General features: G+C 39.9%; 2 protein-coding genes across 2 annotated transcripts; one reads left to right on the top strand and one right to left on the bottom strand.

Annotated features, from left to right (window-relative positions):
• Positions 1–111: 111 nt before the first annotated feature.
• Positions 112–6867, bottom strand: ERH (ERH mRNA splicing and mitosis factor). The gene is made up of 4 exons (XM_066321354.1): positions 6723–6867; positions 3650–3737; positions 2440–2560; positions 112–602 (listed from the first exon to the last, which is right to left on the bottom strand). Exons 1-4 carry the CDS (start codon positions 6723–6725, stop codon positions 500–502), a joined length of 315 nt encoding a protein of 104 aa, XP_066177451.1. The 5' UTR covers positions 6726–6867; the 3' UTR covers positions 112–499.
• A 138-nt stretch (positions 6868–7005) lies between these two features.
• SLC39A9 (solute carrier family 39 member 9) lies at positions 7006–26196 on the top strand. Its single transcript, XM_066321353.1, has 7 exons — positions 7006–7520; positions 11085–11193; positions 14236–14427; positions 16784–16852; positions 17980–18065; positions 19948–20082; positions 21798–26196. Exons 1-7 carry the CDS (start codon positions 7425–7427, stop codon positions 22026–22028), a joined length of 918 nt encoding a protein of 305 aa, XP_066177450.1. The 5' UTR covers positions 7006–7424; the 3' UTR covers positions 22029–26196.

Raw genomic sequence — 26196 nt, 5'->3', positions numbered from 1 at the left:
CAGGAAACAACTGTTGGTTCAGTCCACATGACCTTTCAAGCCCTATCCCTTGGTTAACAGGGAAAAAAGATTTGTGTTTTTTGGCAGGAACCACAAAATCGAGCACTCAAATTTAACTAAAGGGTCATTTTTTATTTCCCATTAAGATATCTCAAGGACATACATGAATGTTAAGAACCCACAGAGGGGCACATACAGCAAATGTGGTGAAGTACAATGTGAACAGCCCCAGGGGTTCAAATAAGGTAGGACCATTAGCAAACTGGAGGAAAAAAAAAAACAAAACTCTGCTGAAGATGTACGTTCTTCTCCATTTACACTGAAAAAAAAAAAAGTCAAATCCAACAAAATCCTTGTATCTCTAAAAATACAATCAGTCCTGGCTAACAAGTTTATCAAGATGGCAACAGGATGACTGTAATACAAAACGTTCACTACCACACTCTGTACACACCTGTTGTCCAAACCCTCCCCAAACCCAGGTAGAACGGTGCCCTCATTATTTGCTTGCTTGCTGGGCCTGCCTGCGGAGGAGGACGTAGATCTTCTCCTTTATCCAGTCTTTGTTGTAGGGTTGGTATGTCTGAGTATCAGCACGGTAACTGCACAGGAAACACGAAAAAAAAGGTCAGTCTGCTCCCTAGTACATTTACCAGAACTTCACTGTGCTGGTTTTGCAATTAATTGTCCTTTAAGTGTATGAGGCAGAAAGTGGTGTACAGAAGATAATGCCAGAAGTAGGTGGGAATTGCCACTTATCACATGGATTTATCGTGTTCTCTAAGTAACAATTGTCCAGCAGATCAGCCTGAGCCTGAAACAAAACTAGATGCTTCAAGCACTACTTGAGTGACTGGATCACAATGTGTTCACATTTTAATTCATGCATTTAATTACTTAAGGGAGACAACAACTAGAGAATCTTAGTATTCTGGACATCAGTCTGCAGAAGAATAGTTCCACCAGGAAACAATCTAATTTGTCTTAATGAGTTGTCTTAATGAGTCAAACACTTGCTTCCACATTACTTCAAGGATTTAAGTTTTCAAGTGTTCAACTTCTGTGTGGAATTTTTTTGAAAATTATTAAGATCAAATGTTTCCAGGAGCAAAGGCAGACTCACAGACAGATGACAAAGGATTCTTGCCAGCTGGCACTGAGGGCAAGCTTACATCTAACAAAGACACTTCATAAAAAGCAAACTGAAAACAAGAACCCAGAGATTTATCTTTTTTGCTACTCAAGTATAGTTGATAAAAGCAGTTCACTAGCAAGGGTCAGAGAATTCAGTTACCCAGGGCATACTGAATTAAAACAGAATGAGACTGAAAAATGAAAGCAACCTGAGTGAAGTTCTGTGTAGGCTCATGCCTTTCTCCCTCAGTCGTTAAAGCTGAATATTTTGTTCATGAAGATGGTACTTTCAGTGAATGACTTAAGAACTACTGAAGTCCTGGTCAGTCTTTAAATCTTGGTATACTTTTATTTCTGATCAGATAAGAAGGGCGAGATGATCAGTGGTAAGAAGCTGAGTAAAAATCCCAAGTCGCAGAACAATTTATAGTTCTTACCTTCGGACAAACACCTAAGCATACTGTTTCTAAGGAAGTCTTACTATTTAAACCCCAGCATGATTGGATCAAGACCAAACAAAGAGCTTCAGTCTATGTTCACACAGCAGTAGCTCCAGTGTGATGTAAGAAATGCTAGTTTCAGGAAAAGTTACCGATTTCTACCCTCCATCCTCAAATCCCTTCATAATGCTACAGAGCAGAGCAGACATTAAGTACTTCAGGAATTTCTGTGAGCACAAGACACGTCTATTACTCCTTGTGCTATGTGTGCCATCTGGTGGAAAACTATAAGCTGAAGTAGAATTTGGAATGACACTGATTTTAGAAACCTAATTAAGAAAGGCACAAGACTATCCTAGAAAACAGTTGTTACCTTCTAAAACAAGTGGCTATTTTCAGTCTGTTAGATAAACTTTCATCTTTCTGTATCTTGATCAAAACAAACTTTTGGCTGCAATGCACTTCTGTAGCCTTCTACCCTACGACAAGTACTGCCCTCAGCTGAAAAGAAGTCTGTAACCATACTGCCTCCTGAGGAAATGGACCAACAGCATAAGGGCATATTTAAACAGATTCTAGTGGTAATAAAACAGTCATCTGTATTTAATTGTTGGATTTCAGTCAGCTTCAACGTGAAAAAAATGCAAGTGGAACTGTTCGTTTCTAAGCCTTCTTTTAGGGGTGCCTTGTATCTGTGCAGTTAACTGGACTGGGCAACTTGCTAGGGCAGCTGCACTACTGCTGCACTACAGTTACTGCTAAAACCACATAAAACAGCATTATGTGAAACTCACACAGAAGAGTTTAGAGGGAAGACTGCTGACTTTCCTAAGGCACTGAAATGGGCTTGTCCAACTGAACTTACACAAGACAGCTGAGGTCTGCCAAGTCATCAATGAAGTCAAACAATTGGCTGATATCATATGTAATGGATGGACTATTGGGATTCATTCTCTTCAGATGCTCTTCATACATTTTACAGACTCCTACAGAGAAACAAGATTAACAATGCAGTATTAAAAAACTGTGCTAGCTGAAACTTTTTCAGCTCTTGATCCACAAATAAAAGTTTAGAGATTACCACCATAAAAAATCCAATTTTCTAAAGCTGAAATTCTTTTGTTCCAATTTGCATTGAAACATAACACTATAAAATCAGATAAGATGAACTGAAAGAAAAGTTTTCATCATCTATGGAAAAAGGTTTCAGTTGTCAAATATATAACTTTCCATGCAGTAAGCTCCAATGGACATCTGGAACTCCTGCTAATAATTTTAAGACAGCAATTAGAACATGTATTCCTGCTGCACAAACACCTGAGAAACAGAAGAACACATAAGAATGATCGTTCTTGATCCAAGAGTCAAACAGGATATTGAGGTAAGAGTGACAGCACAAACCCGTATATACATTTAAAGCACTTTTATTTATTTAAACTACTTAGTCCACTAATACTTCAGATACATTTGAGAAGAATGTAATAAAATGAGCAAAGAGACTTTACATGGTCTTTGTTACACTTTTGTTTGCCTCACAAAACTTTCTGCAAGATTAACGTTAAGTGAACTACAGCTCAAATATTTCAATTTTCTTTTGATGCTCATTATGTGTATCAAAGTTTTGCAGGATCTTTACTCTGGCACATGTGCCATGAGACTGCAAATTATGTCTCAATTGTACACAATCCTTTATTTAATATATTATTTCCAGTAGCAGTCTTTGCTTACAGTGTGAAGAAAAGAGTAGTGAGAATTAACTGCTGATCCTGTAATGAAATGCACTGAAACAAGTCTGCTGCATGGGCCCAGAAAGAATATTGTCTAGTCTCCCAAACTGGATGTGGTTTCATCTAGTTAAATCAAAACCAGACATTTAATAGAAAAATGAAGTTTTAGAAACAAATAACTAGTTTTTAGTTTGCTAGAACATTAGTAACCTAAAAGCATGAGAGGGGTTTTTTTTTGTGAATTACCTTTGAAAAACATGAAGAGCAACTTATTTTCTTATTAAGTTTGTGTATATGCCAAAAATAGGATCTTAACAGTTTTTAGCTGTCATGTCTGCATCCACCCACCTTCCATGCACTCATTCACCGATTCATAATCAGCATATGTTCTGCCTTCTGGCCTCTTGGTGGGCTGGACAAGTAGAATTGTGTGAGACTGGAAAACAAAACAAACACAGAAATACAGGTTACTTGCATACTTTGATTTTTGTTCTAATTAAGTTATTATATGAAAGCAGTAAAAAGAAGCATAACAGTAAAACATTAGACTCGCAATAAAGGACACTGACATTTTTCACATAGCATTTACTATTTATATAAGTTGTGCTAATAAGTTTTGTTTCCATCGAGTCCTATCAATGTGTAAAATCACCAGTAAAGTAGCTATTGTGTTGAAAAAAAAAAATCACTGAAATAGTTTCTATTTAGACAGACAAGCAAAGCAATAAAGTCAATTTATAAGAGCTGTGGCATTTACTTTTTTTATTCCAAATGTGAGCTGTTAGTAAAATTTTCAATGCCCTAGTTAAAGAGCAAGAAGGGGACTCAACCACACTGTCACCCTCACCTGAAAGATTTTAACAGAAATATCTAATTTGTGTTATCCATTTAACTTCAAGGGAACACCAGTGATACAATAATCTGCACTTAGCACTCAAGACTGTTTCTAGCAAAACACATATACTGGTTTCTCACACTTCAATGAGTTTACTTAAACAGTAATTATGGCACAGAAAACGGTTCCAGTTTTGGAGTCCATAAGCTTGTTCTTCTGCAGGGAAGGCTTAGATGATTGTACACTCTGTGGCTTCCATTATTTCCATAACATTTTTCACTTGGCTACAGCAAGTGATTTGAGCAAAGCAGCAAGTTTTTTAAAGTGTACACAATCTGTGATCTAATTAACAGGTTGCATACCACAGAAAGTTTGCAAGCATGCTGCAAATGGCCCTTTCCAGTGCTGCTAATTGGATCCAACATTTTCTGTGCTAATATACGAGGTGAGCACACAACGTAGAGGCAACTGCAGGGTAAGACATCATTTGGCTTAGATTCATCAGCGGCTGACAGAAAAATCCTGACCCATAGTTTGGCAATCAGTGCTCATGAAAAGCCATGACAGGAAAGAGAAATGGCAAATATTAGGATTTACAGGGAAAAAAACAAATAACAGGACAAATTCTTATTCCATAACTGACACTGTTCCCATCATTGGAATACAGTTTTCAGTTCTTTAAATTGTCTCAACACAGCAGTAGCAGATTCTGAGAAGTTCAGGAAAATGCTACACAGAGAAAAATAAGGAGCAAGACTTTTCCTAAGATAAAATGGAAAAAAAGTGGACTTCTGAGCTACACACTGTAACAACAAAAATCATACAAAGGAGACTAGATAATTTAAATCCACTTTCATTTATGCCAGAGGATGACTGATTTGAAGGGAATTCCCGAAGGGGAGATGGTATCTGGCTGTTCCTAAGTGCATTGTACTTAAGGCATGTCTTAGCAGGGAGCCTAAATGACTGCCAAAGATTATCATAAAACAATTTTTCCAGCACTATCATTTTAATTAGATGGTCACTGCGGAGTGCTAAATGAATGTATAAATTCTGAAATTATCCAAATAATCAGATTATAGGAAAAGCAGTGAGCCAGACATGCAAGCCAGTTCTTTCAGAATTTCACAGCAGAAGTCATTTGGGCTTCTGACTTCAAAACATTTATCATTTCAGACACTATACAGTACCCATTATCCGATACTGGCCCAGAAAAATATTTAAAATAATGCCATTGAATGATGTGTATTGTAGAATTAATGATTTTCAAACACTTATTTGGGAACTTGACATTATTTTACTTTAAAGGGAAAAAAATTGTTTGATTTGATAAAATTGCTGGTCCTGTCCTATGAGGTAGGTACAAAAAAATTAAAAGTTCAGAAGCCTGAGTGAAGTCTCCTCTAACTATTAGTACCTGCCCAATGTGCATAGGTGACAAAACAAAAACAAGGGAAGATCCACGAACCTTTCTGCATTTGCATCCAGGTTACTTGGAGAAGCCCAATATGGAGCCCTATTAACAGGATGCATAACCTGAATTTCTTTGCATTTTCCTTAAAAGCACAGTTGTACTAGCTGCTCTTAAGCAGGCCACGGAATGAGACACCACATGGTTTATATCACACCAATTTCGAACTTGTAGAGAGCACTTTAGAAATTACTCCCGCTACTAAGGGTAGAGGCCTGTAAAACTGGTAAAGGCAGTGCCAAGAGCCAAACCAGCAGGACTTAAAAGCTATGTGGCATCTATCTAAAGATCTATCTAAAGAGGCTTCCACCAACTGTAGTGTATTTGACAGTAAAGCGTAAAAAAAAATAAAAAATAAAAAATCCCCAAAACAATATAAGTGGAAGATAAACACATACTGTAAGGGTAAGAGGTGCAGTGATGCAAATATCAACCAGCAGCATACTGCACACACATAAAAGTCAGGCAGAAAAAGTGGTCCAAGGACCACCTTTCACTGGCCAACAGGGACGGGGCTTGTAGCTGCTCATCATGGCCGAAGCCAACTGCACTGGAGCCAGTACCAGGCCGGTATGGAACTTCGCTGCAAACCGACAAGCAGCTGTCCTCCCACCGCACGGCAACAACTTGCTTCGGCACACCTTAACTTATTAGATGAACGCAACAAACCACGACGATAGGGGAGGCCTTTGAGCTTCAGCGTGCCATTCCCAGAGCCATCCAACGCAAACTCCCGCCTTTCCCTCCTCCGAGCAGAGGAGAGGAGCAGGGAAAGCGGAATGGAAAGCGCAAATCAGCCATTTAAGGCCGGCTCGCTCGACGGGCGAGACTCGCGGGAGAGCGCTGCGATTCCAGCAGCGCCCCGAGCGGGGGCCGAAGCTGTCGGTGGAGAGGGGCGGGAGCCTCCAGCGCGCCGCTCCCCGAGCGCCGCCGCCGCCTTTGTGCCCCCACCCCGTCCGGCCCTGCCCCGCCAAAACGTGCTGCCGCCCGCCCGGGCCCGCACCGCCGGCCGCCGCCTTCCCGCCCGCAGTGACCCAGAGGACGGGGAGATGAGGGGAAGGGAAGGCCGCCCTGGCGGGCGCGGTGTGCACGCAGCCCGGCGATCCCGTTCTCACCATGGCGGCTCCGCTCCTTCAGCACCGCCGGGCAGAAGTGGCGCGCGGCGATCCCCCACAGGCCCCCGCGCCCGCCGGAAGCGCCGCCGCGCCAACGGCCGCCACCATAGAGCCGCCCGCGCCAGAGCGCCGCCCGCGCGCGCACGCGGCCAGGCTGGCGGGGGCGGGGCGCCGCCGCCGCCATCTTTGGTGAGGGAGCCCCTCGTTGTCCCTCGCGGGCCGACGCCCCGCCCGCCATCTCGGAGTCGGGCAGCGCGCGGGGCGGGGCGGGGCGGCCCGGAAGGGGAAGCGCTGAGGTGCCACTTGGCCGCCGGGGCAGCGGCCGTGGGTGCGAGGTGGCAGCGCTGGTCCCGCACGGTCTCCTCGGCCCCGTCTGAGGCTGCCCCGCCGTGAGGAGCCGCCTGTGTGCTCGCTGTCCCGCAGCCCTCCCTCCCGCCTCCCCTGAAAGCAGCTTGGTGCGAGTGAAGGTTCCCCCGCCTCAGGTGAGGGCCGGGCCCGCCTGCCGGTGGCCGAGCCGCTCCCGCCCCTTGGCCGCGCACCCCCGGCCGGGGGCCGAGCCGGCCGCTGCCGCCGGGCGACAGAGACATGGCTGAAAGCCTCTCCTGGGAGCTCGGTGTCTGCACGGGTTAAGGCGTGCGGTGCGGAGAGCTGGAAAAGTTGCTGTTGGATTTCACTTCAAGGAACCGGACAGAAAGCGGCGAAATGGATGACTTCCCCTCCATCTGCCTGCTGTCCTTGGCCATGCTGGTCGCCTGCTATGTGGCAGGAATTATACCCTTGGCAGTGAATTTTTCCGAGGTAAGCCAGCTCTGCCAAATTGCTTGTTGGTTGCGAAAGGAGAAACCAGAGATGTCCCAGCAGGAGTTGGTGCCGTCCCGTTGCAATACGGCAGCGCTGTTAAGGATGAAGATTTATCTTTAAAAGTTATGAGTGCAATGTTAATCTTCATTCAAAACGGCTGTGTAAAATTATGCTTTTTTCACAGTGGCCATTTAAACTTGTCAGGTTTGAGTCGAGCCTCTGCTATAGGTGAAGCGAAGTCTCGGCATGTAGTCTAGGGACATGAGAAAGCATGGCTATTCTTAGAAGCTTGTGTTAAGAAGTTGCCGAAGTCAATGATTATGTCTTAATAAGGTACTGTTAAAGGAGAGGGCGACTTTCATAGACTGGGCAAGTTCCCAAACAGTACAGGAGTTCCTGATTGAACATATTCGTGTACTTCTAAGAAACAATTGTTGAGATGATGAGAGTTGTCACAGTCTCTGTAGGTTTCCTAATATCCTCTGATACCCAAGGGGTTTTTCTCTTTCTAAAGGATGGTTAATGTATAGAGGTATGGCGTTGTGAGAGTTTAGTTGTTCTGAGGTAGTAAGAGCACTCGTATGAGAGGTTCCCATTTCTCTTGCAAGTAGTGCTTCTTTTGGAAAGCAAGGTGCTGGAGAAGTGTGCCTTTGTCTTCCATCAAGTCAGAGGGCTGCTTGCACCTCGCTATTAGTCCCATCATTACTAGGAGGCTTTGGGAGCAGTACACCCTGAGCAGCATGGCAGAAAAGGCTGTTCCTTTTAGGAAAAGTACAACTCAGCTAAATAAATCGAACCTAATAGTGTATTCGGGCATCTTCACGTGAGCATCAACCAAGTTCTGTTTTGCCACTGCTTCATCTGATGCTTTGGTGGACCTTCCCTTATGTGTCTTCAGTGTTGTTGCTTCCACTGTCTTGCTCTTTAAAACTCACTTTTCCCTGAAGCCCATGGAAGGTTTTCTTGCAGATTTGCTGAGAGCACCAACTCATGTGCTAATATTGTCTCTTTTTGAATTTATTTTTATATTTTGTCATGTATGTGCTTGATAGTCACCTGTTAAGACTTAACTTATATTCCGTGTTGTTGGAAGTTAAGGTTCTTGTTCTGTCTGTGTTTTCTTTGTGTAGTTGAATCAGTGGTCTCCTAAACCTTTCAAGGCTTCCAGCAGCTGCAGGAATACAGATCTGTTGTGTAATCACGTACTTAATTAGCCTTTTGTGTGTGTGGTATTTTACCATCAGTATGCAATGTGCAGTCAAGTTTATTGTGGTATCTTTAGCCCTCAGAAGTTCTTGACTCGGTTTTACACTTGATTTAAACCTTAGATATTTTTAAGGGTTTGCATGCAGTGCTGGTTTAAAAGAGCAAAATATCTCTGCACGTGATCCTAGCTAATCCTGGAACTGTCTAATTAGAAGTTATAATTGTTTTGTTTAAAATTATTGCTTAGGAGTCTGCAACAAAGATAATTTCAAACTGAAATGACTTTGGATGGTCCATTCTATAGTTTGCAAAAAGTTTTGCAAGTAGCCCATATGAGTAGAAATGCTTCTTCCCACTGGTCATTTGTAATGAGTGAGTTGAAAACAAAAGTGAATGCTGTGCATAATATACCCTAGATGCTAGAGAACAATAAAATTATTCATTAGTGTTACTATGTTTCTTCAGGTTATTTTTCGACATGGAATTTATTATTTGTGTTCTGATCCTATGCTCTCTTCTGTTGTTTCAATTAGATTAGGATATTCTTGAAAATTTAAAACTCTGGGAAAGCCAGGTATGACTAAACTTGAATGGTAAAAGGTGCCAACTGAACAGAACTTTGCCTTAGTTCTGTGTGGCAGAAGTATCCTTCTACCTCAATCCTAATTTTTTGGACTGTTGGTCTAATTTAGGGCTGGCAACAGCACTCTGCCAGTTCTGAGGCTGTCTCTTAAACTGTAGTCTAAATGAAAATTAAAAAAACATTGAAAGTGTAGCAGTTCGAATGTTTTGGTGGTGTAACAGAGGCAGGAACTGGGGCCACTTCCTCCTGAAAGTAGGGTGAGGTCCAAGTAAGACTTTCAATGCCATACAGATGTAAAAAAATATTGAGCAGTGGAACAGTTTGCTAATTTGACGGATTTGAGATTTTCCCATGGAATTTTAGCACTGCTGACTGTGTTGCTCTTGTTTTTTCATGTGAAAATCTATTTAACAGAAATGGTTTGATTTCTTGGATAAGGCTGCATTCCTTTTGCCTATCTACGTGGGCTGTTCTTATTAAATTTCTGTATTCACCACACCTAACTACTTTGTACTGAAAAGGAGATGGTGACTTACCTTGAAATGATTCCTTGTTAGTGTGTATTCTTTTCATGGATCTTTAAAATTCACAGGTGCCCAAGTGAAGGCAAGCTATACTATATATTTGCAGTTGTAATAAATCAGTATTACTTCTGATACTTTCCTCTGTGTTCATGTGTGTATGCAAGAAATACTATAGTGTTGCAGATAAAAATTGTTTTTTTCTTTGTATGGTACTATATTTTTGCACAATTACTTTATGAACAGCAGATGTTGAAAATTTATCTTCTCGTGTAGATTGCCACTGTATGACAATTTACCAAGTATGATTATTGTATATGCTAGTATACAGTGCACATTTCTGGGAACTTTACGCTTGTTTTCTGTGTAAGCTTTGAAACTTTACACTTTCTTGTTTATTACTGTTGGAGTTTTCCCCAGTAATGCTGCAGTTGCACCCTTATGGTCACATTTGGTTTTCTTTCAGGGAGCTGCTTGTGCATCTCCCTGGTGCCTCCTGCTTCTTCTGTGTGAGCATGGCACGTTTCATTGAGACTGAACAATTTGTTACAGTGCATGAAGGAGATTGGATGGCTTTAATAGTCATATGCAACAAATGGTTTGCTGTTATTCAAATGCTGACCCCTGTCTCTAGGTCCTCAGTAGTTAACATGAGGGTTTTGGTAGCACTCAGACTTCTCATTGAACACGGAAGATGATGATTGTTCTGCCAGTAAACGTGTACTGCACAGTTATTAGGAGGGTCTAAACTGCCCTGGTTGCCAGACGTTATATGATAGGGGTTCTTACAGCAATTGAGTCATGGCCTCTGCAAACTGTCATATTTCAGACCTTGTTATATGTTTGTGTAATTGCATTTTAGTACGTGGCTTTGACTTTAGCCTGTCAGCGTAGTCACAAGGAAGTGAGTTGGTGAATTTATTGATTAAACAGAACGTAATTAGTTTGGGAAGAAGGTATCTCTAAGCTTTTTGCCTGAAACTAGACTATAACTAGGAAGATAACTCTAATAGTAGCAGATATTGAAAAACTATGTGTGTTTTTTATTTTTGTTATAAAAATTCTTCCAAAAATATGAATAAAACCTTATTGTTCTTTACTATAAAAACATTGTTTATGTATTGTCGTTAAGGTTTAATTCCAAATTCTCAATTCATTTAACAAGTAACTTGCTTCCCCAACCTCTGTTAAGAAGGGAGAGTAAAGAAAGCGTTTTCATTCTTAAAGATGATGCTTGTTTTGTACTTGCAGGAGAGGTTGAAGCTGGTGACTGTTCTGGGTGCTGGGCTGCTGTGTGGAACTGCCTTGGCTGTTATTGTGCCAGAAGGAGTACATGCACTTTATGAAGACATTTTGGAGGGTAAGAACCAAACCTAGATGGCCTTGTTCAAGATTCTGTTATGATACACTGAGGCTTCTTTTTAGAGTTTTTAACATGAGATTGGTGGAAGAGCTTCAGAGCAGCATGACACAAAGAAGGCATAGAAATGCAGAAGTACTGTAGGCATGATATTGCACATGGAGGGGTATGATCAGACTGCAATTCATAACTCTTGCTGAGGTATCCAATCATTTTGGGTCTGGATACTGTACTGTTCATGGAATAACAGCCTTTTATGACAGGTCATGTGTAGTGTTCCTTATTCTGGGGAGAGTTTAACTTCCACTGGAACTTCAAAGGAGGTGTAAGGGTGCCTTTGGCAGAGGATGAAATTATGAAGTATTTGCTGCTTCTTTGTAGATTGGACTGCTTCTCATTAAAACAATTGCAGGAGATGTTTTACAAATCTATGTCCGTGCCCTAATAAGAATTTCCTCCAAGGCTGAAAAGCATCTTGGAATTAATGTACTTAGCTAAAAATTATGGCTATGTAGGGCTAATTTACAGAGTAGCAGGCATTTGTTCTTGGGTGGTGGTATACATTACACATCTAAATCTCTGTGTTCAAGCATCCAGCTCTAGTCTGCTGTCACTGTCTTAACCACCTCATCATCTCCAAGGAGGAGCTCAAAGTGAGCAGAGATTGTGTCCTGCAGGGATGTTTGTGTGGAGCGTGTCTTACAGCCAAAAGCTTTAACAGAGCTCAGTTTGAGGTTATGACATTGTTTTGAATAGCCAGGGCTCATCACCTCTGTTTAGAGTGCTCTTTAAATTTTGCTTTTGCTTGGAGACTTGTGCTATTAGATGACCATTGCATGTAAGAGATTTTTCCAGTATGCACAGAAGCAAAACTTTGAAGGTAAATGACAATGGCTTACTGATTGCAGGGGAAAGCACTAGAAGATTGAGGCTGTAGAGAGCTTGTAAATATCTGGTGTATTGTTGTTGCTAATCTGGGACTGAGAGGTAGCTGTAGTCCTTTGCTTTTCCTGTAGTCCTGGATCTTGTGTTTCTAAACTTTTAAATTTCATTTTAGTATTATGTTTTAATGTATACTGTTTTAACTTCCACTAAATTTATGTTGTTCTGCTTAGATTTAGAATAAGTAGAAGACAATACATAAAATCATCCTTTATCAAGAGGTGAAAGAAGCTCTGATTATGCTTTCATACTGTACTGTAATTTGTGCAGTCTGATGTCAGATGTCTCTAATGAGCTGTAGTTGTGCATTTGCTCTTCATTCAGTTTTATTTCTGAGCAGACTGATTTTCTCTTTGTAAGGTACAGCTAGCAGTGAATACAATTGCTGTGAACATTTGTGGGTTTTAATAATTTTTCAGTAAATGGGGCATACTGTTCATGCATGACTCCACAGCTTGCTGTGTAGGGGCTATAACTTTGTTTAGTATATGGCAAAAAAAAGAAAGACACTTCACAGTACTGCAGTAGTAATAGCAGAAGTATTTACCTAGGAAAAAAGAGTTCGTGAATAGCTTCAGATTCGATGTCTGACAGTATTGTGTCTAACAACAGTCTGTCTGATTTTTTTTTTTAACTGCAAAGGGGTAGAATTAATGGGTATTACAGATTTAACTGCAAAATTATTTCTAATGTTTTTTTTTTAGAAAAGTAGGATATTCAAAGTTAAACTTAAGACTATGAGAACCGCTTTCTCTCTTTTTTTTCAAGTTCACCTATTTACATAATTAAACCTAGAAAGGTGCAACTAAGGGAAACCTTGAGGTGTGTTCATATAAGTGGAAAAAAAAAAAAACAAAAAAAGAAATCTTTGTTTTCCCTCTTTCAAGTGTAGCTTAACTCTGACTGGTTGCTTGCTAGCAAGTGTTTTTAGTGTTTTCCATTGATATGGATGTAATTTACTATTACTTCTGTATTTACTCACATGCTATGGAATAAATAACTTCTAATTTTCAACCTTGTAGGCTGAGAGAAAATAGCATATCATGACTTGGATTATTCTTTGATCATAAACCTGTGTATCTGTCTAGTGAAACATTGGTTTGGGTACTACCAGCAAATAAAATTCCTTTGCTGACCCATCCTTTGTTTTAACTGCTGAAACTGTATAACCACTGTCAGAAAGATTGCCCTGAGTTACACAGTTTTATGGCTTGAAATGATCTGAAGCAAAGTCAACTTCATAATATAGATGGCAAAAAATCTCGTGTGGTCCAAAGTAATTCTGTTGATCAATCTTGTTTAGCAAAGATCTGTTTGAAATCTTTGCTGCCAAGCTTATTCTGATGTGCTTTGACTGCAGTAATGGCGTTGTGACAGTGGGATGAACATACACTTGTCTCATCCAAGAGGATGTATGAATATTGCAGGAAGACAGTGACGATAAGTCAAGTTCTTGGTGTAAGTTTTTAAAGCTTCTGAAGAGTAGTTGCCATCCTTCTAAAAATGAAAAAAAAAAAAACATGGACAAGCTTTAATAGCTTGTGTAGGGGGAGGAAACCACACATCATTCATCCCCAAGGCTTGAACTTTGGTTTTCTGGGATGATATTGACATTTGTAGGTCTGTGTGCTTGACTTAACTATTGTAGTCTGTATCAATACTAGCTTGTTTATATCTCAGCATCAGTTCACTTTCTTAAAGATGGTATTAAATCTTTTTGTGGATGGAACCTATTTTATCTCCTCATCCTGTATTTTCTCACTTAAATGAAGATAATGAAGTAACTGCTTGAGAGTATGTCTGAATATTGACAAAACTGGCAACATCAGTTAAAAAAGTAATTATACAGCAGTTTTTGTGAATTAATTTGTATTTAAAATGCAACCTGAATTATAAAATATTAATACTTCCCTTGACTTTCCATGCTGAAGATGTATGAGGAGAAACCAACCAGGCTTTGCTAAGAACATTGTCTAAGAAAGACCTTAAGCAAGGACTTTTGTGTATGTCGAGGAAAGTGTGAGGAAGGCTTTTGGCAGAGGAGGAGGGAAGTGACTGTGTCCTGTCCTGTCTCCTGATGTGTTTGCTTGCCTGTCACAGGAAGGCATCGCCCCGCGGGCGAGGTGCAGCACGGGATGGAGTCTGAGAAGGTGGCCAAGATCCCGGCTGTACACGAGCACGGCCACGACCATTCCAGGCTGCACGCCTACATCGGCGTGTCCCTTGTCCTCGGCTTCGTCTTCATGCTCTTGGTGGATCAGATAGGCAGCTCTCATGTGCACGCTACAGATGGTGGGTAAAGATTCACTTCAATTAGACTTGCTAATTAGTCTTAATTAACAAGTTGCAATTTTATTTTTCTTGTGTTACCAGGATGTATTGTCCAGTCATGTCCAGAATTTCAGTAGGTACTTTAAAAACATAAACCAGGGTCCATGTGATATGTTTATGCTGGAAATCTATCTCAGAATTCACCATAACCTCAATAACATGTATGAGCACATGTGGAGTGGGGGTGAAGGGTGACTTGACACTTGAGTTATTGTCTGTTTTATGGTATCACCCATAGGGGATTTCTTTGGCTTTCCAAAAAACTTCAGGCTAGTCTTATATTAATTTGGTTTTCCTACTTAATTGTCACATACATAGGTAAAATTTGCAAAGAACAGCAAATTACCTTAAGAAAGATGCAGAAACAGTTAGATGTAAGCTCTGGTACTTCAACTGCATAGCTGGACCTCCCACACTAACCTGGTGCCTCACATACTTCAGAATACTTTTTGTTTTGTGTAAAGATTTGTCAGCTTCTTGCAAGACTCTAAAAATGCCCTACATTTGCCTTTGTTTCCTGCATGTGACTTCATGCAGGAAAGGTGTAGCTTGAAATGCACCAAAGGTGTTCTGTTGTTTCAAGAAGTAATTTATTCCCTTTGGCTGCTCATTTTCTCCCACACAGTGTCCTCTGATGCTGGAATTTGGCCCTGAAAAAATAAGGAATTGATCTTAAATGAAAAGTGAAACACACACAAAGGCAGGCAGATAGTTTTGGCTGGATTCTTGTCAGTTCACAGTGCAGCTTGTTGGTATGGATTTACTGCGGTGGGACAGATAAAGGCCAGTGCAGGGGCTCTGTCACCTGTGTACTCCTGAAGAAATGTAGCCACAGCCATGGGTAGCTGATTTTCAGAGTTGTTCTAAAGAAACACTGGCAATTAAGATGTCAGGGAGATGCTGGAGAGCAACTTCCAGAAGGTTCCTTGGTTTGTATAGGTTAAGACCCTTTTCTATGTCTCTGATCATAGCAAATACCAGGAGAAGGCTGTGATCTCTGTTAGAGATACACACTATAAAATAGAATATTAAGTAAAGTTTTATCTAGCCTCTACCTGTCACAGGAGATGTAGCAGTGTTTTTGTAATGTTTTTTAAAACAACTAAAGAAAAACACTTTTTGCTTGAACCAATGTCTTGTAATTTATATCTACCAAGTGACTAGCTGTTACTTTGTCTAAACTAGAAAAATTCAGTATGCCAGAATGAAGGTATAAAGTCAAATGTGATTCTTTTTTTAGTAGTGGTCCATCCAAAGCAATTGTAAAGGAAATGTTTTTTGTAAATACCTCCTCCTGTTTGACATGAGTATACCATTGTTGTCATGCAAGTACAGCTTATGCAATTAATTACTTACATGGTTTCCCCTCCCCTTCATTCAGAAGATAAGCTTACTCATTGGGAAACTACATGTGTGCCTGGGAGTGAAGAGAGACTGAGGGGTAAGAGGGCAGGCAGGAGGAAAGAAAAGGCCTGGAATTTCTGTTTTGGCATCACTGCAGAGTTAGTGAAGCAGTCAGTGTAGTTGTGCTTCAAGTTGTTTTACAGGCCACTGGGATAATTCAGTCATGGCTTTTCAAACTGGAATTAAACCGTTGAATAATAAGATGTTTCTACACTTGTGCAGGGCTTACCCACCCTGCAGTGATTCTTTGTAACAGTTTCACCACTGATTGTGTAGTGGTGGATATTGATGTTGCCCCGTTGTTCTGTGTAATGAGCTGACCTGCAAAAGTCAGGCAATTCTGGTCAAAACACTGGATCTCAAACAGCCCTGGCTGCATTTCTCCTTTGTGGTATGTAACGTCAAAGGGAAATCTTTACAACCTGTGCTGTGACAAGTTTACTTTATTGTTTACTAGGAACTGCCAAGGAGTCACTGCAGCGAAAACTGACCCAGACTGTCACCTAACTACAAACATTGAGCTGTGTGGGGAAAAATCATCCTGACTCTCAAAGCAGCTCTGGATTCTTGGGATCCAAAAGTAGTTTTTCTTTTTCTTGGTGGCACAGACCTTTAAGGTTTCATTTTAGGAGGTTAAGAGAAACATCTGCTTCTGCCTATGAGAGAGATCCTGTAAATTGCAAAGAATTGTGAATCTGTCACTTGTTTGTTGGCAGAACTTCAGGTGATTTGAAGGTGTTAAGTGTCAAACTATTTTACAGTAAATCTAATGCAGAAATACACAAGCTGGTTGTTTGGAATACAACTACCTAAGCAGCTGGGGGAGATATGTACAGTGATACTTACAATTTTTTTCCCAGCATAATTTGTTCATTTGATCTTTTTATCATAACTGTTCTCATGACTGTTTCAGATCCAGAGGCTGCAAGATCAGGCAACTCCAAAATCACCACAACACTGGGACTAGTAGTCCATGCTGCAGGTAATGGGGGACCTATTAGTGCTTCACAAGTATATGCATTGTTGTGGGGGTCACCTTTAGGTGTGATAGAGACATTTGGGCTTTGCTTTTGGAGCTGGCTTTTAATAAAAGAAAGGGAAAAAAAAGGCAAGGAGAACTAAGAATCTTTCCCAGAATTAACTGGGGGCTCCATGTTTCATGGACTTCTACTTGGGTACAGAATTTTCTCTTTTTACTTTACTCTTTTATTTTTCTTATCTGAAAGATTGTGTGATGCTCACTCTCTGCTTCTTCAGTTCCTTTCCTGACTGCTTTAGCTGCTAAATTTCAATACAAGCTAATACATTGCATAAGTTGTATGCAACATTTTGGGTTTGCTTATTGGTTGATTGGGTTTTTTTAAAAATACTTATTTAAAAGGATAGTACCTTGTAGGGGGGAAAAAGGACATTATAAGCTGGAGCACAAAGACTTGACTGAAACACATTTAGGCTGACTTGCAAGGAGTGACTGTTACGTGTTAGAGTCAAGCTACAGTCACATTGTGATTCTCCACTATATATGTGTAATATAAATGTGGTGCCTTTTCATGTCCTGCTGAAGGTTGTTGTCTAGATAAGTCAGAAGATGTTCTTTCTTCACTAAACAAAGTGTCTATATATTAAGGATTAGTATAGTATCCATTTTTCATTTCATAACACAGTATATTGTTAGTGATAAAAAATATTTACAATAGTCATTATATTTGAAAAATCATTTAAAGGGTAATAATTAAAATTCTTGCAATGCTTAGTATCTGGACCAGATTTTTTAATTTAGAGAGGATGTCTCTTCTAGTACAGAAGACTAAAACAACTAAACTTGTTACTTGTTCTAATTTGAAGAAATGTGTCAATACAGAGTAGATTCCCACTATGGTTTTTATGGTCTTGGGGAGTATGAGACAGTTCTTGCTGAGGGTTTTCTGATACTCTGTAATGTTATGGCTTAACAAACAAAGGCGAGTGAATCCTCTGTTGGGTTGCTATCCTTAATGGCAATTTTCAGTAACAGAGCTTCTTAAAACAGCATGTTTTCTACTGTCAGCCTTTGAGGGGGTGGGAAGCTCATGTAGAAATATAATTCATGAATCTGCACTCCTTTTTCAGCTGATGGTGTTGCATTGGGTGCAGCAGCTTCTACTTCTCAGACTAGTGTCCAGTTGATAGTGTTTGTTGCGATTATGTTGCACAAGGTGAGTTATCAGAAAATCTTGCTTGTTCTTTAAAAGACTGTTAGCACTCACAGGAATTGCTAAAGATCTACAGTTTCATCAGTGATGTAATACAGAAGTGTTTATTGCCACTGAAATGAGGAGGTTAGTACAGTGTCAAGGACCAAAAAAGACAGGTATGAGGTATGACAGAAGAGCACATGGTTGATGCTAAGTCTGGGTGGGGTGCAAGTGAGAGAGAATTCTGACTGCCTACCATGGTTACAGAGGTTGGGAAGTCTCTCAAAAGCAGAGAGAGAAGAGTAGCTCATGAAGAAACGTGTCTGCTTCACACTGACGTCTTTTGAAGCTAGTGTGCTAGTGTTTATTTTACAAACAAGAAGAACCCTAGATTATTACTGCTGTACGAGAGATATTCAGCAAAGTTCTAAAGGGTGAGGCACAGAAGTATGTGCTAGTGCATTTAAGGAGGAAAAGCAGTTTTATTCTGATTACAACAGTCTTGGTTCTGTGATGTTGATCAGAAAATGGGGAGGATAATTGTTGTGAAAGCTTTTTGTGTTTAAAGGGTTAGTCTTTTGAAACCACTGGATATCAGAGCACTAAATTACAACTTCTGGTTACCTCTGTAGTAGCTTCAACATCACTCATTTACCATTTTTGTAGGAAAACAATTGTTTTGCTGATAGTAACAAGCAAACAGTGGCTCTTGAGGATGGGGAGATTTTTGCTGAATACTTGTATGAATATGAACCCACTGGCCTTGTAGGCTCTAAACATACCTGTGCTGATGAAATTTGCCTTATGGCAGCATGTGCATGGATTACGCTGGTTAGTCATAAATACATCAGAACTTGTATATAATTACATGTTCAAAATGTTAGGATATGCATATCTATTATGTCTATTATGTCTTTTCTCTCATGTTCATACAAGTAATTGTGGTTTACATAACTTTCTTTGAGGGTGGTAACGTCACCCTTGGCAATGTTGGAGCTTAACTTAGGGCTATTGCCAGGTGAAACTTGCTTTTGTTATTCCTAATGTTCTTAAATGACTTCTGGAATGGCACAATTTTAGAGGAGGGAAATTTATCCTAGGAGTATTTGGTATTAGAAGAGAAACTTACTTCTCTGGTGACTTTTTTCTATTCTTCTGACCCTGACTGATTTTTTTTTTTCTTTTTCATTTTTTCACTCATGATTTCCTTCTATGTTAAAAAAAAAAAAAAAAGATTCTGTGTATAAAAATCCTTAAGGTATTTTAGTTTTATGTCTTACCTCAGAAATGTCAGGGTGGATTGCTATTGTCTTCATGCAAGCAAAAATACAGTAAATTCTGTGAGTAGTGAGACATCTGTGCCTTTTGGATAAGAGACTGGATGCCAGCAGAGGGAGAAGGAAGTATTTGTTTGCTTCCTGGTGAGAACAGGACAGAACTAATCAAAAGAGCTCTTAAGTTTTTGTTAACATGGAGGCTGATTGTCTTTGGGCAATTGTTTCCCTCCTCAGGTTAATCGTAGAATTTTTCTACTGCAGATGAAGAAACTGTCTATCTAAGGATGTGTGATAGTAACAGGATGAAAAAAGAAATGGCCTAAGCTGATGGAGTGTTAGGGATTATAGCAATGATTGTAGTCAGAATAAATATTTTAGTATTTATAATGACTACACAAGTATGTGTTTTCTGATATCCAGAACGTGAATTTCCATTAGGTTTGGTTGTTAAAGTGGGGCAGTCTGCAGAATGCTCTTGATTTGGGTTAGCTGCAGTGTGCTAGTGCCTGCCCTGAATGTCTTCCAGTTCAGTCAGTTTCAATGTAGTAAGTCCCATTTCAACCTTTTCTCATTTTTCAGGGGGTTTTAGAAGGTATTGTACTAGCAGTGAATGTTGTTTTTTGCAGGCACCAGCTGCCTTTGGCCTGGTTTCCTTCCTGATGCACGCTGGGCTAGAACGGAATCGAATCAGAAAACATTTGCTGGTCTTTGCGTTAGCAGCACCTGTTATGTCCATGGTGACATACTTAGGGCTAAGCAAGGTAGGTCCATGGTTTTGTTCTGCCCAAAATATAGCTCAGTGGTGAAGTATGGGGAAAGAGCTGGGATGTGAGTTTCATATTGCATAATTCCAAACAGCTTGGAAAATTCAGCAGGATTGAGATATAAGATAAGTTGATGAAATGGTAGCAATATGAATGCACAAAACAAATACTAAACCATGCATTTCCATCAGAATTAGTGACATAACTCCTTTATAGAGTTTGGTATTTTTTTTTAAGTCTGATTTCTGTCTTTTATCCTTTCTACTGCTCCCCACTTGAGAACATTGTATTCATATAGCAGGTTTTATGTGATATCCACTTAAATAAATAATTTTTCAGCACTGTTGCATGCATTCTTCTTTTAATATACAGGTAGGAAATAATCTGTCTTACCTCACCATTCCAGAAGTGGTCCTCTATGCTCAAAGTCTGTGTCAGAAGTTGAGTCCTCAACTACACCAGTCTTTTTGCCTTACTCCCTAAAGCATCCTTGTGTCTTGAATGTGTACAACTAATGGCTTGTGAAATGGGACACTGCACATGAGTTTGTCATCTCTGTCCAAATTAAATGTTTCAGCTTCTCATAGCATATCCTGGGATGCTCCTGTATTTCTCAGCTGCCGTGTGTCCTGCTGGTGACCTGCTGTGGTGGCATGTTGTAAAGGATATAATGTGATCTCACAAAACTCAAGGCATGAGAGGAAAGATTAAATAAATCATCTGGGCTAATCCTTTACTTACTGGATAGGATTCATATTTGACATTACAGTACAAAAGACAGCAGAAAAAAGGGTTGGGTCTGTAAATAGGAAAGATAATTCTCTTTGAGCACTTTGGAAGTGTCCTCATCAAGGGTTGGGTTTACATTTTGCCCTTCAGAAAGAACAGAGAATTGATAAGGCATCAGGGCTGTCACAGTGGTTTTGTAGTTCTAGATGACGTATCCTTCTACTTTTTTTTTTTTTTTAATGGCCTGAGAGTAAACACAAGATTACACTTAGTAAGAACTAAGATTACACCTGAGTTGGAGAGCATTGAAGAAATGTTTGAATCTGATATGAGTGGGTTTGCCTTTCATTACATTTACTGGTCTCTAGCATATCATAATGATATTAAGAGGTGCTCAGTTTTGATGCAGAAGATACATTTCTTCATGAAGTTTGCATGGAAATGCTGGAAAAGTTTTGAGTGTTTACTTCTACATACAAATGAAATATTTAATGAGTGATGTTTTGGGACTTGGTTCCAAAGAGTAGTGGAGCAGATATTTCGAGTTAACATCTTATTTGAACCCCTTGTTTAGAAAAAGGGATGAAAAAAGTCAATATTGAGCATACTCCTTAAATGTTGTGGCTTTGCAATACGAGTGTTATTTTTTTTCTAAACCTGTTTGGTATCTTAGCTGTGAGCTGATCAAACAAGATGCTTCAACAGACTGACTTTTCTCCTTTTCTGAGGGTTCTTTTGTAAGGGTTGTTTTTTGGATGTCCAAAGTGAAATAAGTAGCAGGAGGGGTGTCTTTTTGTTCCCCCACAACTTCAGAGTGCCAGTTACTACATGTAAGGTACAGGCCACAAAAAGTCACACTAAACCATTGTCATTGTGAGACGAGTCTTGCTAGAAATCCTACTGTGCCTGGATACTGAGTTTTTTTTTATTACTGATTGAAGAACTTCTGCTTATTCTTACTTTTTTTGCTCTTTGTGTTTCAGAGCAGCAAAGAAGCCCTTTCGGAAGTCAATGCCACTGGAGTTGCAATGCTGTTTTCTGCTGGGACTTTCCTTTATGTTGCCACAGTTCATGTTCTCCCCGAAGTAGGAGGAATTGCTCATAGCCACAAACCTGAATCAACTGGGGGAAAAGGACTCAGTCGTCTGGAGGTGGCAGCCCTAGTATTAGGGTGCCTTATTCCTCTGGTTTTGTCCATTGGACACCATCACTAAACGCTCAAATTTCACTGTTCTTCTCCTCGATAAGACATGAGCAGTAAATGTCTGCTGCTCTCTTTATCATTCTTTTACCCATCATTCATCCCATCCACTTTATGGAGTTCAGAGGGAATCTTGATTGCAAAATGAGGAATACTGGGAGAGTTTTTAGTGTAGCAAAATGTACTTTGGCAGCCGGACACAAATTCTGTGTAACTTTCTTTTCTGAAGACATTTGCTATTTTAATTGTTACTTCTGGCCCTATTCTCAGGGAAGATGGAACTTGAAGTTTAAGAAAGGTGAGCAGGGAAGAACATAGCGACTCATCACGAAATTGCAATCACCAAAGTATCCTGCAGCTCAGCTTTCACAGCTGAGAGCAAAACCCGAGGATGGCTGCGTTGTGAGAGGTTGAAGTCTCACTAATGAAGAAGGGGGCTCTCCCCCATCGGTTCTACATTGTCATGGCAATGCTACTGGCCCTTGTGATGGTTGTCACTAATTGTATTGCAGAAATGGGCTACACTGGGAGTTCTGCATAACACTGCTGTTATCACAGAAGTGTCACTTGATAAGAAAGAAATTATGTAGACAACGTGTAGGATTAGAGGAAGAAATCAGCTGGTTAAGACAGGGCAAAGGAGTTTTGCAGTGTATTCCATTGTTTAAGGCAAAGGATAGAAGCAAGGAGAATAGTGTTTTGATTGTTCAATTGTTAATAAATTCTAAAAAGGCACTGTTTCTTGGGAGACAGTCTTCTGCCAAGTCAGTCGAGTGTTTAGAACCAAAAATGTCCGCAGGAATTACGTATTGGCTACTGTGATACACTACTGCTTCTGTTGAGAGAGATACCCATGGTGCCCTTTGAAATAGAGCTGTTCTGGGCTCTGAGGAGTAGAAATCTGATGAAGACAGCTGTTGAGGGACCAGAGAACTTTATTAGCTCATTTTCAAAAACCTGAACTGCTGAAATCAGTGCGGGGCTGTGTGGGTTTTTCACTAAATAAAGGTATTATGGCTAACAAAACAAGATGTTTAGTTAAATATTTATGCTGCAGATAGGTTACAAAGTGTTTCTAAAGCAGTTCTGAACAGAAAAAACTCAAACCCACAAGCAAAAAGCCAAACTGGTGGGTTCCCAGTGGACCTGTTAGGCATTTTGCTTTTCCTTTAGGAATTGTTCATTTGTCTCTGATAAGCATTAGTTTTGGTGAATCTACTGGAGGGCTATCTGCCAATTGCTGATGTCTCTCACTGCAGGGGAGTGGTAAAATGTCCCTCCATTTTCAAGGCACGACTTTGACTTACCAGGCACCATTTCCCTTATGCAAAACATGTTCGACTCTAATGTGCATTATAAAGTCAGGAGTGCTTGACATGCACAGAATCAGCATAAAATTCTTTCATGAGGGGAAAACTTTATAATGCTGAACCCCTTTTAAGCTATATTTTGCCTGCACTTTTTGAGGATTACATTGCCAAATATATTTTTTCCTTTTTTTTAAATGATTTTTGAAGAAATATCTTCTTAACTGAAGTGCTTCTTGTTTCCATATGAATGAGTGCGACTGTTTGTCATGCCATTTATAACTTAAACTGCAGAGCCCATTGTGCCTCGTAACTTATTTACATTTTTGTTATTGTCCTGTTTGTCTGTTAGTTGAGAAAGTAATGAGTATGGCCTGGCTCTTGGTGATGGCTTTTTCTGTTGGTTCTGTAATAATACTGATGTATCCCAGGATTGAACCCACTATTGATTCCCAGGAGTGCTTGTTCATTGTGTGTTTTACTATGTAAGATCAATGCAAAATTATTAGAAGTCTTATTTTCCCATAAGACAGTATTTTCAGATAGAATTAGTGCTTCAGACCTAAACAAGCATTTTTTTTTTCTATTAGACCTTCAATATTGTGTTCTGAAAAGCTACTGCAAGGTTAGTTATGTGGATGCGATCCTCTTCTGTGTGTTTTCAAAATTTTTTTTGTCTGTTTTGGATTTGAGATTTTTACAATATCCATAATGCAACTGGTAGATTACTGGTTTAAAAAGTTCAGCAGGACAGGTTCCTAACACATGCAAATGATACATCAGGGTGTTTACTCCAGAGTTCGGTTCTTTCTGATTTCCCCCTAATTACCTTGTTCCTTGATAATCTCACTATTTTACCATGTTTAATCTTTCCACATAACCGTTTCCCGAAGCTGCAGGGTTTGCAAGAGCGGGAGATAGTGCTGCTCTAAGCTAAGTGCTTGCATTTTGTAAAGCAGTTAGTTTTTATTCTTTAACCTCTGTCCTGTCACTTGGTTGTGCACCTCACCCTTGGAGTTGAGACCCTGACAGCATTCCTCCTCAGCCTCACTTTGTGTGTAACAGTAGCAACGGTGACAGAGGTAAGGGGCGTTTCCTGGCTTTTGTTCCCTGCTGAAGCACGGGGATAGGACCTTTCTAAATGGATCCATGTGTATGGGTGAGGATGTGGCAGCCAGGCTTTTCACTGCTGACATAACCTCTGGCATATTAATCACAGGTGCCACTGCTTGAGAGGTCTTGTCATCTTTACATTTTCCTGTCCTTCACATCGTGTTTTCAATTTCTGGGGCAGCCATCAGAAATGCTAATACTCAGTTTAATGGTTCATGAAATATAGAGGCCAAGCTACAGCAGCAGATGAGGGAATTTGAATGAAAACATTGGCAACTTAAAATTGGCACAAAAATTCTAAAAACGTACTTTTTATTTTGGCATTTGTTTAAGTGACAGAAGACTTGAGTGATTTTTTTATTTCTACCCATTTAGAAGTAGCAACAGCATTTTGTTTTGGCTGCCTGTTATCTCTGTTGAATTACTGTTTTCAATTCTGTGACTGAAACTGCAGTGACTAAAGAAACTTTTGGTTATGTTGATAGGGAGAATGTAAATTTTTTTATTATCAAACCTTTCCAAATTTTTAGTACCAAATGGAGGATTATTTTCTTGAAGCAGAGTATTTTAGTGATTTAAATTAAATGGTCCATTTTATTATAGCCCTTTTGTTCTACCTATCTCCCCATCTGTCAGGGTAAATCCAAGCATTGCATGTAGTCAGGGCCATCTGGTATCATTTTCTACTCCTCAGGAGACCTTGGTGCAAACAAATTCCTCTTATTCTCTCTGTAATAACCTCTTTGCCTGGTTTTTCTTTTGTGAGGTAGGTGGCAGTAGGTCTAGCAGGTAAATGCTTAAACCAAGTGCCAGCCATGTCCCACTTCTGTAAGTCCCTCTAGGAAATCCATTATCTTCTCATCACCTCTTTCTTTTCAGTTAATGATTTCCTAATTGGCAGTAGGAACTGGACTAAAGCTGTTTCTGTTGATCCTCATGTTTTCACGTACTTTCCCTACTGTTCCAATGCTTTTATTGTTCCTTATATAAAGAAGGGAAATATTTCTTTTTCAGCATTCAATGACAGAAAGCAGAAGCTGCACTGACATTAACTTCAGTAAGGATGGCAGAGCTGTCACACCAAGACAGGATTTTTTAATTGTTTTGGCTTGTCAGATGGCTGGGTGTTAAACACAGAAACCCACTCATGACTCCAAAGAATTATTTCCTGGTGGATTATGTAAAAGTTAATCTTACCCAAGAGGCCCAGGAAAACCACTGTGTTTATTCAGGAACTAGTTCAGAGCCTTCAAGGAGCTTTTGACAGTAGCAGGTGTGGCCATGTGGTATCAACTGATTGCAGAAAAGAGAGATGATGTGGAATAAATGCTCCTGCTGGTCCCTTCCTGTTCTGTGCTGGCACTTGGGAAAAAGAGAAGGAAAGTGTACTTGTGTTCTTTTGAGGGTGGAAGGAGGAGGAGTGATTGCAGTATGATGGGGAAGTTTGTGATGAATAGTGGATTCTTTATCACAAATTTCAGATTCCTGTTCACATCAAACTTATTTTTAAAATATTTTTTCCTTACTGTTATTATGTCTCTTAGCAGCCTTGGCTTTCCAGGGAAAAACGTGTGGTCATTGCTGTTTACCTGACTCCATGTATGGAACTGTAATTTTAATGTCTTTTTTCCAAACCATTTGTACACGTAATCATTCCATGAATGGCTGCCTTATAATTTTTCCACTTTAATTGTGAATGGTTAAAATAATATTGCCGTTTTCAATTTGTTTTATTATATTAAATTTTTACTAGGTGCAGTG

This window comes from Sylvia atricapilla, chromosome 6, assembly GCF_009819655.1.
Source record: "Sylvia atricapilla isolate bSylAtr1 chromosome 6, bSylAtr1.pri, whole genome shotgun sequence".
NCBI lineage: Eukaryota > Metazoa > Chordata > Aves > Passeriformes > Sylviidae > Sylvia > Sylvia atricapilla.
The sequence above is the reverse complement of the archived record's forward strand: the minus strand, read 5'-3'. Positions and strand labels throughout refer to the sequence as shown.

Excerpts from the sequence above, each read along its gene's own strand:
- ERH (XM_066321354.1), bottom strand. Across the intron at positions 2,561-3,649 it reads GGTGAATGAGTGCATGGAAG|GAGTCTGTAAAATGTATGAA; the intron begins GTGGGTGGATGC and ends GTTTCTCTGTAG. Across the intron at positions 603-2,439 it reads GCAGACCTCAGCTGTCTTGT|TTACCGTGCTGATACTCAGA; the intron begins GTAAGTTCAGTT and ends TTTCCTGTGCAG.
- SLC39A9 (XM_066321353.1), top strand. The coding sequence starts at position 7,425 with ATGGATGACTTCCCCTCCATCTGCCTGCTGTCCTTGGCCATGCTGGTC. Across the intron at positions 18,066-19,947 it reads TTGCGATTATGTTGCACAAG|GCACCAGCTGCCTTTGGCCT; the intron begins GTGAGTTATCAG and ends TGTTTTTTGCAG. Across the intron at positions 20,083-21,797 it reads CATACTTAGGGCTAAGCAAG|AGCAGCAAAGAAGCCCTTTC; the intron begins GTAGGTCCATGG and ends TTTGTGTTTCAG.